This window comes from Staurois parvus, unplaced genomic scaffold (genome assembly GCF_062004578.1).
Source record: "Staurois parvus isolate SC_StPar_1 unplaced genomic scaffold, SC_StPar_1.0 ptg000149l, whole genome shotgun sequence".
Classification (NCBI taxonomy): domain Eukaryota; kingdom Metazoa; phylum Chordata; class Amphibia; order Anura; family Ranidae; genus Staurois; species Staurois parvus.
This window is the reverse complement of record NW_028317945.1, coordinates 7,185,768-7,205,042: the sequence shown is the minus strand read 5'-3', so window position 1 is coordinate 7,205,042 and position 19,275 is coordinate 7,185,768. Positions and strand designations below refer to the sequence as shown.

At 43.8% G+C, this 19,275-nt stretch overlaps 1 protein-coding gene across 2 annotated transcripts in view; it reads left to right on the top strand.

The window, feature by feature from the left end:
- Positions 1-1,259: 1,259 nt before the first annotated feature.
- The window catches only part of SYNGR1 (synaptogyrin 1), a 57,764-nt gene continuing 39,748 nt past the window's right edge, over positions 1,260-19,275 (top strand). For both annotated transcript variants that reach the window (XM_089674288.1, XM_089674289.1), the window contains exon 1: positions 1,260-1,668. In XM_089674288.1, the coding sequence (XP_089530414.1) occupies positions 1,570-1,668 (99 nt within the window). In that variant the 5' untranslated portion in view covers positions 1,260-1,569. The remainder of the gene's footprint in view (positions 1,669-19,275) is intronic.

The following is a 19,275-nucleotide window of genomic DNA, read 5'->3' as shown; positions in this document are numbered from 1 at the left end:
GGTGAATTGGATCCTGTGTAAATTGCCCTAGTATGTGTATGTATGAATGTGAGTTAGGGACATTAGATTGTACACCCCTTGAGGGTTAGGGACTGATGTGAATGTACAATATATGTAAAGCACTGCGTAAATTGACGGTGCTATATAAGTACCTGAAATAAATAAATAAAATAATAATAATAGTTGTGGCCCTGACTAAACAGGAAGTGAGAAGAAATCCCTCTAAAGTGAGGGAATCCCTGGTTGTCACCAGATCGGTGCCCCCCTATTGGTATGATTCTCTTCTAAAGGCATACCTCGGTTTACGAATTTAATTAGTTCTGCGGGACTTTTCTTATTGCGAAAAATTTGTAAACCGAAACGCGGTTTCCCATGGGAATGCATTGAAAACCAATTAATCAGTTCCAGAGGTCAGAAAAATGTCAAAAAAAGTCTTTTATCTGTTCAAAACTCTTTATAAAGTGCACTTTGAAGGCATAAAGGGACATGATTAAAACAAAATACGTAAATGCATTGAAAACCAATTAATCCGTTCCGGAGGTCAGAAAAAAGTCAAAAATCGTTTTATCTGTTCAAAACTCTTTATAAAGTGCCCTTTTAAGGCATAGTACTGTACAGGGACATGATTACAAAAAATATTCGTAAATGCATTGAAAACCAATTAATCCATTTGTATTGCGAAAAAAAATTGTAAACTGAGCCATTATATTCAATAGATTTTCATTCGTAAACCGAAAATTACGTTAACCGAGGCGTTCGTAAACCGAGGTACGCCTGTATTTCTGTTCTGGTGACAACCTAAAATTTGGGAATTTCTTTCACTTTGGGTGATAATTGACAATAGAGACTAACAGAGTCCCTGCAAGGGGCAACACACAGCAATAAACTCCTGGCAGGGGTCCTAATCCCTCTCAGAACGAGAAGCTTTGCCTTTAGTGCTGCTCCCAGGCCCAGAACATGGCTGCTGTGCAGAGTATTACATGGGCTCATGGCAGGACAATCCCTGGAGTCACCTCAGATACAACTGAGAAGATTTGTGATGTGAATACAGAACTCTCTCTACTGTTTTATGGATTATAAATATATCTGTTTCGTAAAACAAGCGCAGCACACGTTTTATGGTGCTAATATACATGGTTCCACCATCTTTTTTCCCTCCTATTGTTGCCATGGGGATAAGTAGCCGTCTCGGACCAAGATCGCGAAGGCTGGGAGTGGGATCACATGGTTCTATTTGAGGCAGCTGGGTAGGAGGGCTCAGTACGCATGCGCGGGGCTCTGCTACAGACACAGCTCTTGCCTATAGCTGTCGCACTGGCCGTGGTCGGGGTTTGGCTGCATTTTCTGATCCCATCAGCTGCTCCCACCGCATCCCCGGCTGTCACCCCCGGATCTCCATCGTCTGCTTCGTCGTGGTGATCTGTCATCGCTGCTTGCTGCGCTTGGGCACGATTCACCTGCACAGAGCTTGTCCATGTCCTTGAGCCGTGTAGCCATTATCTGATCTGCTCTCTGCTCCTCCATCGGAATCGCTACAAGGACATTCGTGCTGGAAGAGAACTGATCATTATGGAGGGAGGTGCTTATGGAGCCGGTAAGGCTGGAGGAGCCTTTGACCCCCAGACGTTTATCAGACAACCACACACTGTCCTGAGGATGGTGTCCTGGGTAAGTCCCACCGATCCCTCATCACATCTTTACTATCATCAGGCTTGTTCATTGGCTTCCAGCTCTCACACCTGTCACCTCTGTGTCTTCACATCATCCTGCATTGAGGAAGGTTCGGTGACAGCTGACAGCCATGTCATTGCTAATGATCAGCCTCTGCCATCCAACACTGGAGCAGCTGTGCACACTGATCAATTGGACTTCAGCTTGTTCATAGAAGCCTTTTAAAATGTAAGCTAAAATCTGATTGGTTGCCATGCATGGCTGCTCCAGGTTTGGTAAATCCTTGCCTGGCATTTTCCCTTTCAGTCGTTCAGGCACGCAATTCATTTGCGTTCACACATTCACAAGATCAGCAAAAGATGTATTCTAAAAGTGTATTAATTTTGGTTCTAAAATCACTATTACAAATGCTATCCGTTCATTTTATTCAGGACTTCTTTACTTCATACTTTCGGACACTAATACCATTTCAGTTTCTCCTTCCCTCTTCTTCTTCCTTTTTTTGGGACTCCTTCGTCCCCACAATTGAAGTGGATGGGGGAATCATCCACACCGCACTATTGTATTCTGACAGTGAGACTCCTCTGCTGTCAGAATACACTGATCTGTGCTGCAAGCAATGATCAAATGAAAATAAACCAAAAGACCACATGGGAGAAGAGTTAATCATTAGTCCTCATGCACACTGGACATTTTTACAGCTGCTGTTTTTGGCTTTTGATGTGGTGGTGTGTTTTTTTTTTTTTTTTTTTCCTACAGCCAGTAAACTCCCCAGCATGTTATCCTATGTGTCCATGCACACACAGACTGTAATCCAACGTTTTTTTGGCTTGAAAAAAACCCCAACAACTGGTGGGTTTCGAGAGGAGTTTTTTAGTTGTAAAAACGCTCTAATGTGGCAAAACACGGTAAATCGTGGAAAAAACTGCATTTGTGGACATGTTGTGTGTGTTTTTTTTTTTTTTTTTTGTCAACAAAAACGTGAATAAACGCTGAAAGTCACTTTTTTTAAGGTGACTTTACACAGCTAACGTTACCAGCGTTATTAAAATAAATGTCCAGTGTGCACGGAGCCTTCAATTGACTCCTCTTGAACGGAAACGGCCATCGATGGATCAACATTTGGCTGCTCCCTTCTGAGCAGCTTTACTTCCCCTGTCTTCAAGTCTCATCCTATAGGCCATCCTGCTGTATTATTAAGGAATAAAATTACAATCAAACAAGTAGGATGGGTCCCATTTTAAAGTGTAACTCCAGGGAGAAATGTTTTATTTTAGTTGTTAATAAAGTGGGGAAGCGTTAGACACTCTTTCAGGATTTTGTTGCTGACAGAGTTCCTGGTGGTGAGATTCATGCCTCTGTGGGGTTTTTTTTTTTTTTCTTTTATGAATGACTATTGTCACCAAAAAAGAAAATGGGGAAAATCTAACATTTCATAGTTGTCTTCATAACAAAAGACGTGGGGAATCTTCTAATGGGGACAACTCTCTTAGGTTCCCACATTTCCCAACTGTCAACATGCTGTCTACAATACAGCTGGATCGCAACCACAGCAAATCCAATGTGGCATGTCAAGTTGACACCACAGCCTGTCAAACATGGCCATTCAAGTGGCACATTAGTTCCTTTGTACATTTCAGATCAGAATTCTGCAAAAGCAATAAACCATGGATCACTTTTCAGAGAATAGGCTGGTATGACCTTAGACAGGAACTCCTTTCACTAAGGGAGATTTCCACTAAATTCCTGTTGTGGCCTTGGGACAGAAAGTTAAGGGAAGTTTCTCCAATGGTACACAGACAGCAACGAAACACTAGCAGGGGTTTAACCCTTCTATACTCAAAAAGGGCTGTACATACATCTGTATTTTTCCACAGTTTACATTTGATTTCTATGGTATAGCACTTACTGGTGTACTATTTTATAAAGTGGTATTATTTAAAACCGGACCATAAAAATCGTGTGTGTGTGTGTGTGTGTTAGTTACTCAGTGATATGTTTCTTTTTTGGTTGGTGTTACTCCTCTGGGATTGGGAATGGCTCAGTAAAACTTTTTTGTGTTGTACATGGTCTGTGATTTGTAATGGTGGTTTGCCTTTAAGCCCATGTTCTTCAGACAAGCTGTTTGCCTACTTTTGCATTTGTTTGGGAAGACCTAAATGCTTGGAATGACACAACTGGTCCTAGAGAACTTGGATCTGTGTATGAGGTGTTTGCTCTTTCACTAATTTTGCTCTCTGAAGTGTCCTCTTCTTTGGATTGCTGTTCAGAGAGCATTTGACTGGACGTGAGGAGTCATTGCATCGCTTCCTTACTGCCTGCTTAACCAGCTGAACCCCACACTAGTGTTTGCACTCTATCCCCTTCATGTATTTGTGGGGCACTTGCGGAACAGCGCCAATTGCTTGGTTATGCCCCTACACCTGTTGAAAGCAGATATAATTTCTCCTGTGGCCTCTAGTGTGAATGAGCCCTTAGTTTTTGTATTGGTCAAAATACTTTTTTTTTTTTTTTTTTTTTTCTTTTTTTTTCTTTTCATCTATATCTCACTGGGGAGATTTTCCTTCACTCCTTGACGTCTTGTCCCCAAACACCACAAAAGTTGAGAGGGGATCTCGCCAAAGTAAGCAGAAACATATATTTGACATTTGCCACTGGAACCTTCCTATTGGACAATTTCCTCTCTATTTTTTTGTTGCTGTGACATCTCAGATTTTTTTAGCATTATTCTTCAATTTATGTTCCAGCAACAATGGTTACCAAGACAAATAGGACATATTTCCCCAGCATGCAATAATAACCCAACAGAGCCTTGCTTATCCTATCCAAAATGAAGCAAATATTGAATTTAGATACACTTAACATATATAGTATGTACCTGCAGTATATGTGTCAATGTTGTACTTATGCTTGTACGTTTTTAAACTTGATCTGTTTTTTTCCCCTATTACTGGATTCCATCTCTGCTAGCTACATCTTGAAATTAGTTTTAGTCCTGTGCAGCCATGTGTAATTGGCAGAATCATGTGATCTGTTAAATGAAGCCTGTTATTCCAGCAGAACAAAAATACATTCTCATATGACCAATAAACTGTGTATGCTGTGATGCTAATCACTAATGCATGCTATGTCACTAATTCATGCTGACATTACTACTGGTTACCATTTCCTATGATATTGTATTGGAAGAGTATAACCAATCATTGGTCACTTAACGATGTCTGACATAACCCCTGATTTTTATTAGTATTACTTTATTACCGGTAGCTATGCTAGCGTGTATGTATGTGATGTATATGATGTAACATTGGAAATGTGTTTTTTTTATATATATACAGTTGTGTCCAAAATTATTCAACCCCCACTGAAATTGAGTGTTTTGGCCAGTTTGACATTGCTTTTGATCATTCAGTCATCTTGCTTACATTTACATTAAAGAGGCACTTGTAGGTCAGACAAATATAACATAACAGTTATAATGAAATAACCACAAATGTCTTTTCTGTGCTCACAGCATTATCAGTTTTATTCAACCCCCAAGTGACATTCAATCTTAGTACTTAGTACAGCATCCTTTTACAGTTATAACAGCTTTTAAACGTGAAGCATAGCTTGACACAAGTGTCTTGCAGCGATCTACGGGTATCTTCGCCCATTCTTCATGGGCAAAGGCCTCCAGTTCAGTCACATTCTTAGGCTTGCGCACTGCAACTGCTTTCTTTAAGTCCCACCAGAGGTTCTCAATCGGATTTAAGTCTGGTGACTGCGATGGCCACTCCAAAATGTTCCAGCCTTTCCTCTGCAACCATGCTCTAGTGGACTTGGAGGTATGCTTGGGATCATTGTCCTGTTGAAAGGTCCAACGTCTCCCAAGCCTCAGGTGTGTGACGGACTGCATCACGTTTCCATCCAATATCTCCTGGTACTGAAGAGAATTCATGGTACCTTGCACACGCTGAAGCTTCCCTGTACCTGCAGAAGCAAAACAGCCCCAAAGCATGATTGACCCTCCACCATGCTTCACAGTAGGCAAGGTGTTCTTTTCATCATAGGCCTTGTTCTTCCTCCTCCAAACATAGCGTTGATCCATGGGCCCAAACAGTTCTAATTTTGTTTCATCAGTCCACAGAACACTATCCCACAACTTTTGTGGTTTGTCCACATGGCTTTTGGCATACTGCAGTCGACTCTTCTTATTCTTTGGAGACAGCAAGGGGGTACGCCTGGGAGTTCTGGCACGGAGGCCTTCATTACGCAGTGTGCGTCTTATTGTCTGGGCTGAAACTTCTGTACCCACATCTGACAAATCTTTTCTCAGTTCCTCAGCAGTCACACGGGGACTTCTCTCCACTCTACGCTTCAGGTAGCGCACAGCAGTCGAAGTCAGCATCTTCTTTCTGCCACGACCAGGTAGCGTTTCAACAGTGCCCTTTGCCTTGAATTTGCGAATGATGCTTCCTAAGGTGTCTCTTGGTATGTTTAACATCTTTGCAATCTTCTTATAGCCATTGCCCTTCCTGTGAAGAGAAATCACCTCTTCTCTTGTCTTCCTGGACCATTCTCTTGCCTTCACCATGTTTGTAACCACACCAGTAAATGTCTAGAAGGAGCTGAGTATCACAGTCATTTTAAAGCTGCCTAATTGGTGCTTATTATGCTTGATTGCTGCTCGGTGACATCCACAGGTGTTTTCAATACCTGATGGAAAGCACCTGTATGAACCTCTGTTCTTCAGAGTGGTAGTCTTTAAGGGGTTGAATAATTGTGGCAATGAAGAAACCACATAAGAACCATTTACTACTGTATTACATAAACAATTGATGTCATTTTAGTTGCATTTGGGTAGTTACAACGTCCTTGTAGGATTTGATTCTGAATACAATTCCAAATGTACACTATAGTCCCTAAACCCCTTTACAGCATTGGGGGTTGAATAATTTTGGACACAACTGTATATATCCAGTCATTTTCTTGGCTTCGTACCTGCTTTTCAGGTTACAGATAATGTAGATGACCTTACCAGCCTGTATTTGTCTGGCAGAAAAGGAGATGTACATAAGAGAGATGACTCTTGCTTCTTCCACATGGCTGGAAGGAAGATCAGCAGAGAACGTTATTGTAATGACATGTGGCGAGAAGTCAAGGTCACTTCCAATGAGAAAAGCATTAGACTAGATTGGAGATGTGCTTCTTTTTATCAAATGTTGCTGATGCTACTATTCCCTTCACTTTATTTATTTCTTTATTACAGGCACCTATATAGTGTCAACAATTTGCGCAGCATTTTACATATATATTGTAAATTCACATCAGTCCCTGCCCTCAAGGAGCATACAATCTATGTCCCTATTAAGTATGTTCTCTTGTATTGCTCATACTGTATTCTCTCATCTTTCTTACATTTGTTAGATATGCATTACTCCACTTCTCATTTTGATTATTAGCCAGTAGATGAACACTGCTTGATCTGCTTATTCAGGGTGAAGAGATGATCTCTTGCGTGTGAGCTCACTGGAAGATTCAGCTGGTCGACACTTCTTGGGGTAAACTGTGATTAGATGATGGAAAACCTTCTGGCCTAATTGCCATTGGTTTGCCTTATAGGCCAATGGCAGGAGAAGTCTGTGCACGCTTCCAATCTTCCATCTTCATAAGCACCACGCACACTAATGTACAGCTGTTCTGATTGGTGATGTTTAGTAATCTGCCAGTAGATTTTAGGTGTCTCTATAGACAAAACTACATGTTCCACTGTCTAAGATTGGATTCATGCTTCCTTCCTCCTCCCTTTTTTTTTTTTTTTTTTTTTTACAAACATTAACTACAGTCATACATTTTAATGTGTTGCCCCACTGTCATGATCATTAATAGGCCCTATAATCTCCATTGTCACGAGTAGGCTCCATAGCATAAAATGGACATCATACATCAACACTTTGCACAGATGTGAAGCAACACCAATCATACCAGAAACTAACCTGTGTACATACATTAAAGTACATAAGCCTGCGTTCACACCTGAGCAGAGCACATTCCGTGTGTGTTTCCTTTAGGGGCACCTGAATCGTGCACCACGTTCACGTGCCATTTCTACGCAACGCGGTACGTTTTTTTCCAGGCAATTTGTTTGAATGGGCTGATATTGCACCAAAAGTAGTGCATGCACTGTAACATATCACATGGTATTGTGATGCCATGCGATCTGATGCAGGAAAATGCACTGCATTTACAGTGTCATTAGGATTCTTTTCACACGCACGGCAGATCGCACACCTAGTGCGTACATTATGAATGCTGTGCGGGAAACCCGCACACAATGTAGGTTTCCCACACTGCGTTCTGGTGTGAACAAACCTTCAGGTATTTACAAGCATTATTTGCACATGTATCCAGCTTCAGGAATTTGTTGACTGGGCAGTTGGAGAAGAAGAGTTCTTCAGGCACTATAAATTTGCAGAAACACACAGGCTATCCTAAAAATGTACGTGTGAACAGGGATTCCCAAGTGTGAATGGAGACTGAACAAGAGAAACTGCTCATGTATACCCTGCTTTAACTAGTGGGTTGAAGGAAAAAAAAAACCCTCATAGACCCCCGTATCCACACAAGTGATTCCCCCAGTCAGAATACACTGATCAGCACTTCAGCCATTGGCTCCATGCACTCATAGAATGCTGGTTCCTGTTGCATCAGTCCACTTCCTGCTTTGCGAGGTACAGATCCATCGCTTGTGACATTTTGCACCTCGTAACCAGGAAGTGGTCCATCTGACTCCCGGAACTGGTCTTTATAGATGAGCGCTTTTTTTTTTTTTTTTTTTTTTTATCCTTTTAAGTGGTTAATATAGTTTTTAATAAATTTACAAATATTGTTTTACACTGAGGCTTTCCTGGCTCTTTTACCACGTCATGATTGTATGCCTTCTGTTTGTGGATGGGGCACCCATGAGGATGTAGTGGAAACCCTGAGGAGACTCCTTTACCCAAGCAGGGAACGCAAGGATGCACAATTGCGTTTCTCTTTTTATGTCTAAAGTCTTAGTCCATTAGCTCTTCTAAAAGTTTTATTGTGCACAGGGTGGTTGAGCATTTAAGGTGTCATGGTGTTTGGAACACCAACCGATTTATGCATATCATGAATTTTCATTATTTATTTAATTTTTTGGGGCATTTTGTGTTGTTTTGACTTCCTTGGGGCTATTAATAATATTTGTGCACCTACACAAGGACTCGCATTTATTTTTGTCACTTCGTGTGTGTATGCGTACATATGTGATCTATATAAAATAGTTTTACAGGTGGAGGCCGCTGACATTTGTAGCCCTACTCCTCTATTCTGACTGTTTATCACTAGTTTTGCATTTGGCTAGGGTCAGTGTCATTACTGGTAGCAGGAGGTGATACCTGGACCCTACAGAGGTTGCACAGGCAGTCCAACTCCTCCAGGATGGCACATCCATACGTACAATTGCCAGAAGGTTTGTGGTGTCTCCCAGCACAGTCTCAAGAGCATGGAGAAGATTCCAAGAGACAGGCAGTTACAGGCAAGAGCTAGACAGGGCTGTAGAAGGTCCTTAACCCATCAGCAGGACCAGTATATGCTCCTTTGTGTAAGGAAGAACAGGATGAGCACTGCCAGAGCCCTAAAGAATGTCCTTCAGCAGGCCACTGGTGTGAATGTCTTGACCAAACAATCAGAAATAGACTTTGAGGGTGGCCTGAGGGTCTGTCAACATCTAGATGGGCCCTGTGCTCACTGCATAGAGCTCAATTGGCATTTGCCATTGAACACCAGAATTGGCATGTCCGCCACTGGTGCCCTGTGCTTTTCACAGATGAGAGCAGGTTCACCCTGAGCACATGTGACAGACGTGAAAGGGTCTGGAGAAGCCGTGGAGAATGTTATGCTGCCTGTAACATTGTTGAGCATGACCATTTTGGTGGTGGGTCAGTGATGGTCTGGGAAGGCATATCCATGGAGGGATGCACAGACCTCTACAGACACCCTGACTGCCATTTGGTATTGGGATGAAATCCTTGGACCCATTGTCAGACCCTACACTGGTGCAGTAGGTACTGGGTTCCTCCTGGTGCACGACAATGCCTGGCCTCATGTGGCGAGAGTATGCAGGCAGTTCCTGGATTGGATGACCTAAATCCAATAGAGCACCTCTGGGATATCATGTTTCACTCCATCCGACGCTGCCAGGTTGCTCCTCAGACTGTCCAGGAGCTCAATGATGCCCTGTATCAGATCTGGGAGGAAATACCCCAGGACACCATCTGTTCTCCATCCATCCCGATGTTGTCAGGCATGCATACAAGCACCTGGGGGCATACAACTGAGTACCATTTTGAGTTGCTGCAATGAAATGTCAGCAATTGGACTAGCCTGCTGCATAATTTTTTCACTTTGATTTTTGTGGTGTCCTTGAATTCAGTCCTCTGTAGGCTGCTAATTTTCATTTTCCATCAAACGATTGGGCATCCTTCTGTTCCTAACAACATATTACCCAGTCCATACCAGTATAGATATCCAGCTGGATTTTTTTCCTCCATTTTAGATCTGATGTGTTTTTCAAAGTGTTCTTTTAAATTTTTTTGAGGTGTGTGTGTGTGTGTGTGTGTGTGTGTGTGTGTGTGTGTGTGTGTGTGTGTGTGTGTGTGTGTGTGTGTGTGTGTGTGTGTGTGTGTGTGTGTGTGTGTGTGTGTGTGTGTGTGTGTGTGTGTGTGTGTGTGTGTGTGTGTGTGTGTGTGTGTGTGTGTGTGTGTGTGTGTGTGTGTGTTTGTTTTTTTTTTTTTTTTTTTTTGCTGCACTTTTTGATTCATATTTTTTTTACACAATTTCTATCAATTGTTGTGCCAGCTGCTCAGGAAGCCTCTTAGTGTGATTTCTTCTTTGTTGTGTTTTGCTTGCCTTGTTCTAGCCTAATGGTGCTGATATGAACAAGCTTGTAGTGTTTGGATCTTTCAGACCTTGGTGTGACAATCACGGCGTCAGACCCCTGCCCTTCTCACCAAACTCGTGACCAAATGAATAGCCAATCTAAAACCGCAATGTCACGTGCGTAACAATGCCAGGCCCAGCGGTACCCTGCACACAGATTTTCCAGCTAATGGACCACGACCTGTGTACTTGAATCCTGAGCGCGATTGTTACTGGGTCAGGTTAATTACTCAATTAACCCTTCACACTGCCATACCTCCTTTTTGTACAGAGAGGAAACTTGGCAATATCAGCAATAATGCTATGATGGTTAGATAAACATCTGTATACCACTGTCACCGCAGGCAGGTTATACAGAGGGTTAAACACACACAGTAGCGTTCTTCAGCGGCATGAATTCGTCGTTGCATTAAAGGCGGTAGAAACAGTTTAACACTTTCAGAAAGTAAGATTTATTACTAAAAGGTCAAAAGGGTGCGATAAAAATATTTACAGAAAAAAGATGTAATATATATATATCACACAGAGAATAGCACAGCGAGGAGATAACAGGAGTTTAAAGGGTTAAAGTACTTGTCAGTCAGCCTTGGGTTAAACAGTTTCAAGTCTTATGAGCCCAAAAGATTTCTTGTCTCGCACTGTCAGTTTAAGTGTTAAACGGGAGACTCTTCTTTCTCTCTCACACTCCAAGCATAACAGCCTTTTTCTAGGATCTCAGCAGGGTGTCTCCTTACAATCAGAGAACCAATTGCCTTATTTGGGGAGGGGTGTTGTGTGGAGACCTAAGTTATAACCAGAAACTCTCATAGCTTATATTTTGGCCCATAACCTTTCCTAGGTACATGAAACATTCCACCCACGGGTAGATTAATATGTAGAATTGTCTGCTGAAGGTCTACATATGAAATATAACAAACCTGCTGGGATGATTAAGGAGATTTTATTTTCTGCACTCCTGTTGATCTCAGCTAGGGAAGGTAATATACCAAACGATTTGCCTCAACGTGACCAATCTGAAGATATGCCTGTGTTTTGTGTAAGTCCCTCATATTCCCAGATATGAAATCATAGGGGTAAAATTGGTTTTTGAATGTTGTGTCTAGTTTATTACTGCTCTAGAATGTCTTTTAACTCGGTGAAGGGCTTGGTTTACGCTTTTACGATGTCCCAGATTGCACAGTTTCTTAGACAGAGAGGTACCCAGCTAGTGAGGTTTTATAGCCAGGACGCCCTCCCACTGAGTTTCGTGCCTGTGATCTCTGCAAACACACACCAACCGCATGTCGCTCAACAGAGAGGGAAGGGGGATGAGCAAAGGGGGGGGAGAGAGATCTACAAGATGGAGGGTTGGAGCAAAATGGTTGAACCGCGTCCATCACTGTGGGTACGATTGCTACACTTGGCTGTTCTGTGCATCCAGTGATACTGAAGTAGTTTTAAGTATTCAGCACTTCTAGGATTTCTTTTTTCAAGAGGTTGCTGACACAGCATCTGCAGTTGTAACCATCGGTGTGTACTGCATGTGCTATGACAAGTCTCTTCTAAGGCTCCATGCGCACTGGGCATTTTAATAACACTGGTAACGTTAGCTGTGTAAAGTCACGTTAAAAACGTGAATTTTTTTTAGCGTGTTTGCATTGCATTTTTTTTTTTTTTTTTCCAGCCAAAAAATGCTCCTGCAAAAAAAGTGTTGATTGCAGTCTGTGTGCATGGACACATAGGATAACATGCTGGGGCGTTTACTGGCTGTAGAAAAAAACATCAAAAGCCAAAAACAGCAGCTGTATAAACCTCCAGTGTGCATGAGGATTAAGACTTTGAAAACTGCCAAATTCTGAACATCAGATGATATGACAGCAGAGTGGTAAATGGCACGTGGTGTGTGTGTGTGGGGGGTTTTTTTTTTTTTTGTTTGTGTTTTTTTTTTTTTTCATTGTAGAAATTAACGTTGTAATACTTTAAACCATTTGCATTTTTTTGCACACATGTTTAAAAAAAAAAAAATTTTAGGCCTGGCAATTACACACAACTCCCAAAATATATATTATATATATTTTCTGAAAGCAGACACTCTAGAGAATAAAATGGTGGTAGTTTAAATTCTGTTGTCACGATATTACCACAAAGGTCTAGGAAAATTTTCAGTAAAAAAATGCACTAAAGTGAATTTTAGGACAAACCATTTCAATAAATTACCCAGTTTGTCGTGTGTTTTTTTTTTTTTTTTTTTTTTTTTTTTTTTTTTTTTTTTTTTTTTACGAGGTTGCACCAAGTAAATAGATGCCAAACAACATGTCAAACCTTACATTTTGTGTGCGCCAGTGAAATGCTGACAAACTTCAGTACCCTATATTTTATATAGGTGATGCTTCAAAAGCCCCCTATAGGTCATCCGTTTAGTGTTTAGAGGAGGTCTCATGTTAGAATTATTGCTCTCACTCCTGCGTGCACAGCGATATGTAACATGTATTGGAATCTATGTTTTCACGCGTAGGCGCCCCCGATGCATGCTTTCACGTTTGTATGTATATATGGGGCCTCAAAATTTTTGGTGACTGCCTCTTTTTAATGAGACATGCAGGGTCTATAAGACCCTGCATGTCTCCTCTGTGCTCCACTGAAAGTTTTACAATGCAGATTGCAGGGCAGTACATTCCTCCCTGGCTAGTATGACAAAGGTGACCCCGAAAGTTGACCCAGTACGGAGAGAAGTTACCCATACTAGCTGTCGCTACTTAAAAACAGTGGCATAGCCCTGCACGGCTGCATCATTCATTCAGTGTTCTGTGAATAAATGAACTAAAAGTCCTGATGGCCTTCGTGACTGCCAGCTTGTAGTTCTCGATGAACTACCACAGTGCTGGGGATTGCCTTGGTAGTTCATTGAATCTTGCTGTCAGTATATGTGCTTGCTCATACATCCCATACGAGCAAGCAGCTATACTGACAGGACCTGAATGGCACCAGTGATCTGCTGATCACTGGTGCAATGCTTCCCAGGCTTCTGCAACCAAAAATAATAAATGCACTTCTTCCCTTTTTTTATTTATTTATTTATTTATTTATTTTGAGCTTCTTTCTCCAGGCAGGAGAAAAGCATTTAGAAGATCCTCAGTGTGCCACAGATGTAAGTACTATGTCTGGGGCAGCTCTGGCATGTAAACAAACTCCCAGCTGTTCCATCATGACACCCGACAAGATGGTGCCCAGGACCATCTTGCTGAGTATTTAGGATGGAGCGTGGTGAGAGATTGGAATACACCATTACTGATCTCCCCTGTGAGAAGTGATCACAGAAGTGCTCGATTTGCACTTCCATGTTTAGAGCGGTCATTCTCTGCTCACTTTGGTTACAACAGAGTACAGGGATGACAGTTGAGGGAATAATAGACCCTAGATGTCTTCTGCAGAAAACCTGTCATGTGCACTATGCAATAAAATTAAGTGGCATAAAAGCATTGGAATCACATTGAAAGCTTTCATTTGCTACTTGTGTGGTGCTGGGAAGTTTAGGACCCTGAACATGTGTAAAGAGATCATATAAAATCAAAGGTCCATGGTGGGTATTGAACCAAGGACACTAGCTCTGAGAGATCAGAATGCCAACCACGTAACCAGTGGATTGACCCTAGCTGTAAGGTGTTCTTTTGGCTCTCCAGCTGATTTCTGGTTTGGATGTGGTGAATGTACTAGTTTACAGTGTTTTGGCTCTTCACTCTTCAAGGTTCAGCACTCCAGAATAGGGGTACAGGAGCCAGGTAATATGCAGATCTAGGACTCTGTGTACCCAATCTGTAGAATCTTGGAAGCAGAGGAGGCATCCATAAAGAGAACCTGTACCCACCTCAATGGTATCACAAGTGGGCTTGTCACAGTCCTCGTTTGATAGTAATGACATTGAGTAAAAAAAAATAGCATGGAAAAAAATTATTAAATGTAAGGGCACCTTTAACACCTCTGCATGCATTGGGGGAAATTCCGTAAAACAACACTTTTCTGGCAGTATAGTTCTTTAAAATGGCATGCCGTTAGGTTCAGAAATCTCTGGCACTCATTTCATTAACTATAGGGCCCGTTCACATGGGGCGCTTTAATGCAAGTCCAAGCTTTCCTGGCACAAGGATACGCGTATGCAGGTGCTGCATGTCTCCCTGTGTCAGCGGTTTAATACGACATGCAGGTGCAGATCCCCAAACGCACACACTCGCCTGCATGTCGCGTTGGGTCAAACAAATGATCCCAGGTCCCACCCTCCCTACCCTTCTTCCTTGGTTCTCCATCCAGTTATTGGTCAAATGAGCATACAAGCAATAAATGAACAGCATTCAGGTGTTGCTTATTTTGGGGTCTTCGGATTCACAATGTGCTATCGAACAAACTCCCCAACCCCCCCTTTCACTGCGACAATGTATTCTGTTAACGGGACCTGTCGCTTGTCAAAGTTTTTTCCAGCATGTCCCTTTCAACAGAAGTTGATAAAATGATCGACTTCTGTCAAGCAGTGACAACTACACACTGATTGAAATTCAGCTGGTCCATGCTTTCGACAAGTGTATGACCAGCTTCAGGAATCAAAAGCCCTTCATGAGATGGATCAGTTGTGTGCAAAGATGCTACACTAACATTTAGATTGCAATGAAAGCCCTCTCTCGCCAACTACTTGATTTCCAAAGACCCCCCCCTACAACGGGCAAAGTAAGTATTGAACACATCACCATTTTTCTCAGTAAATATACTTCTAAAGGTGCTATTGACATGACATTTTCACCATATATCCGTAACAACCCATGCAATCCTTACATACAAAGAGACCAAAGCAAATAAGTTCTGAAATTATGTGTAATAAAATGAAATGACACGGGGAAAAAGTATTAAACACGCTAACTGAAATTTATTTAATCCTTTGTTGGTAATGACAGCTTCAAGACACTTCCTGTATGGAGAAACTAGTCGCATGCATTACTCGGGTGTGATTTTTGTCCCATTCTTCCACACAGTCAGTCTTCAAATCTTGAAGGTTCCATGGGTAAAAATTTCATGTCAGTAGCCCCTATTTAGAAATCTATTTACTGAGAAAAATGGTGATGTGTTCAATATTCACTTTCCCTGTTGTATAAGGTTTCATTCACATGGGAATATGCGTATTTTTTACGTGGGCATTTTGCATGGATGCTAGAAAAAGATGCTGTATTTAAAACACATGCCTGGAGTACTTGCATTTAGATGCGCGTGATTCTTCTTTTACTTGTTTATACATATCATGTACATACAGTTTACACGTTTATGCATGTTTACATGCATCAAATCCGCTAATATGTATGGCCCAAATGCAGCTGTATTGTCTTATATAATTTTATTTTTGTACACCGCTAAACTCAGCACACATTCTTTCAGACACAGCTGTATGTATGGCCCCATTGATTCCTATAGTGCTGTCTTTAAACGTGTACAAAACTACTTTTGTACACATCAGGTCTCACCTGGACCCACTCACCCAGACCTAACGGTCGTGAAGGTGGTGGGGTTGGTCTGCTCCTGTCACCGCAGAGCACCTTCCGAGTCCTCCCAAACCCCCCCTCCCTATCCTTCTCCTCTTTCGAGGCCCACTGCGTCCGACTATTCTCCCCAACCCCCCTGAAGATTGCTGTGATATACCGGCCTCCTGGATCCATACCCCGCTTCCTGGATGACTTTTCCTCCTGGCTACCCTTCTTCCTCTCCTCTGAGCTACCCACCATCATTCTTGGGGATTTCAACATCCCTGTCAACCTTGACAACCCAGACACAGCCCGTCTCCTCCACTTAACCTCCTCCTTTGCACTTGCACAGTGCATACAATCCACCACCCACTCCGACGGTAATATCCTTGATCTTGTCTTCTCCAACTGCTGCGCTCCCCACAACCTCACTAACACCCCCTTCCCTCTCTCTGATCACAACCTGATCACCTTCTCTATCTCCTCGTCCTCCAACGCCTACCCCTCCAAATGTCACACTACTACCAGCCGTAACCTCCGCAACCTTAACCCTGCCCCCCTCCACTCTGCAGCTGATCAACTCCACGACCGCATCCTCCCCCTGTCCTGCCCCGACTTGGCTATGACTGCCTACAACAACGCGCTGTCAGCAGCCCTTGACTCACTAGCGCCTTTAACCACACGCAACATCAGACTCCAACCGCTCCAGCCCTGGCAGACTGATCACACCAAAACCCTCAAACGACGCAGTCGTGCCCTGGAGCGACTATGGCGCAAAACAAAATCCCAACAAGCTTTCACCTGCTACAAATCTGCCTTCCGCACCTACACCTCCTCCCTCCACGCAGCCAAACAAGCCTACTTCCTGACCCTCATCAAGGCCCTCTCCTCCAATCCTCGCCGACTCTTCTCCACCTTCAACTCTCTACTCTCTCCACCCCCACCTCCACCCAGCACCTCACTCACCGCCCTTGAGATTGCCAATCACTTCAAAAACAAGATTGACACAATTCGCAAGGACATTGCCGCAACTCACACGCCCTCTCAACCCGTCCCCTCTCACACAGCTACCCCCTCATCCCCCCTCCCCCTCGACATAACCCGCAGGGACTTCATCGCTGCTCAAACTCTCTCCAACCCCCTTCACCCTCACTCAGCTACCCCCTCATCACCCCTCTCCCACGGCCCCACCACTGCTCTGACCTCCACTCCCACCCCACCCTACATTCCTCATACTGAAGCTCCCCCAACACTCCACACCTTTGACCTTACTACCATCGAGGAAGTCTCCAAGATCCTCTCTGATGCCCGCCTCACCACCTGCCCCCTCGACCCTATCCCCTCACAATTCCTACGACCTCCCTCCCCCTCCATCCTACGCTCCCTCACCCACATCTTTAATCTCTCCCTCTCCTCCGGCACTTTCCCCTCCCCACTGAAGCATGCACACATCACCCCCATACTTAAAAAGCCCTCCCTGGACCCCAATGACCCGAACAACCTCAGACCCATCTCCCTGCTCCCACTTACATCTAAACTCCTCGAGTGCCTCGTCTACACCCGCCTATGCTCTCACCTCAACAACAACCTCCTCGATCCCCTACAGTCTGGCTTCCGCCCCCTACACTCCACCGAAACCGCCTTACTCAAACTCTCCAACGACCTTCTAACCGCCAAAGCTAATGGCCACTATTCAGTGCTCCTACTCCTTGACCTCTCTGCGGCCTTCGACACAGTTGACCACCCCCTCCTCCTCAAAATACTACACTCCCTCGGCCTCAGAGATTCTGCTCTCTCCTGGCTCTCATCCTACCTGTCACAACGCTCTTTCAGCGTTACCTATAATGCTACCACCTCCCCCTCACTCCCCCTCTCTGTTGGGGTCCCTCAAGGCTCTGTCCTTGGGCCCCTTCTCTTCTCCATCTACACCTCCTCCCTTGGCCAACTCATACACTCTCACGGCTTCAACTACCACCTCTATGCCGACGACACACAAATCTATCTATCAACCCCCCACCTCACCCCCTCGGTCTCTGCCCAAATCACACACCTACTGAGCGACATATCAGATTGGATGTCGCTCCACTTCCTTAAACTGAATCTCTCCAAAACCGAGCTCCTTGTCTTCCCCCCAGCCCGAACCCCACCCCCCATTGACTTCTACATCACATCCAACAACGCCAATATCAAACCCGCTCTGCAGGCCAGAGTACTTGGTGTCATTCTGGACTCCAACCTATCCTTCCAGCCCCAAGTCCAATCTTTAACAAACTCGTGCAGACTCCACCTCCGCAACATCGCCAAAATCCGCACGTTCCTAACCCCAGAAACCACTAAACAGCTCATCCACTCCCTCATCATATCACGACTCGACTACTGCAACTCCCTCCTCACTGGCCTGCCTCGCCGCTGGCTATCCCCGCTTCAGTCGATCCTGAATACGGCTGCCAGACTCATTCACCTTTCCAACAGCTCCATTTCCGCCACCCCCCTCTGCCAATCCCTCCACTGGCTTCCGATTGCGCAATGGATCAAATTTAAAATCCTAACACTGACGTACAAAGCTGTCCACCATACTGCCCCGAACTACATCACTGACCTAATATCCAAGTACCACCCAACATGCACACTCCGCTCCTCACAAGACCTCCTTCTCTCTAGTTCCCTGGTCTCCTCCTCCCATGCCCGCCTCCAGGACTTCTCCAGGGTGTCACCCATCCTCTGGAACTCCCTTCCCCAACCCATCAGATTATCATCTACTCTCCTCTCCTTTAGGCGCACCCTGAAAACCCATCTCTTCAGGGAAGCCTACCCCACCCCCTGCTAACTTGCCGACCTCCTCCACTCTTCCTACCATTCCATCCCCCACAGCTATCTCCTCCTGTACCACTATCCCATCCCTTCTAGATTGTAAGCTCGAAAGAGCAGGGCCCTCGATCCCCTCATGTTTTGCATTGTATTGGTATTGTTCTGTCACATGTTCTGTCCCCCTTTGTAATGTACAGCGCTGAGTGAACTATTGGCGCTTTATAAATACTGTATAATAATAATCTACACGCAGTGTCTTAGGTGCTTGTGTGAATGAGCCCTAAAAGAAACCTCTCATTTTCTAAGACAAAGTTAACATGCAGCTGACCGAACTGTGCAAACTCATGGATATCTGAAGGTAGTTCACTCTACA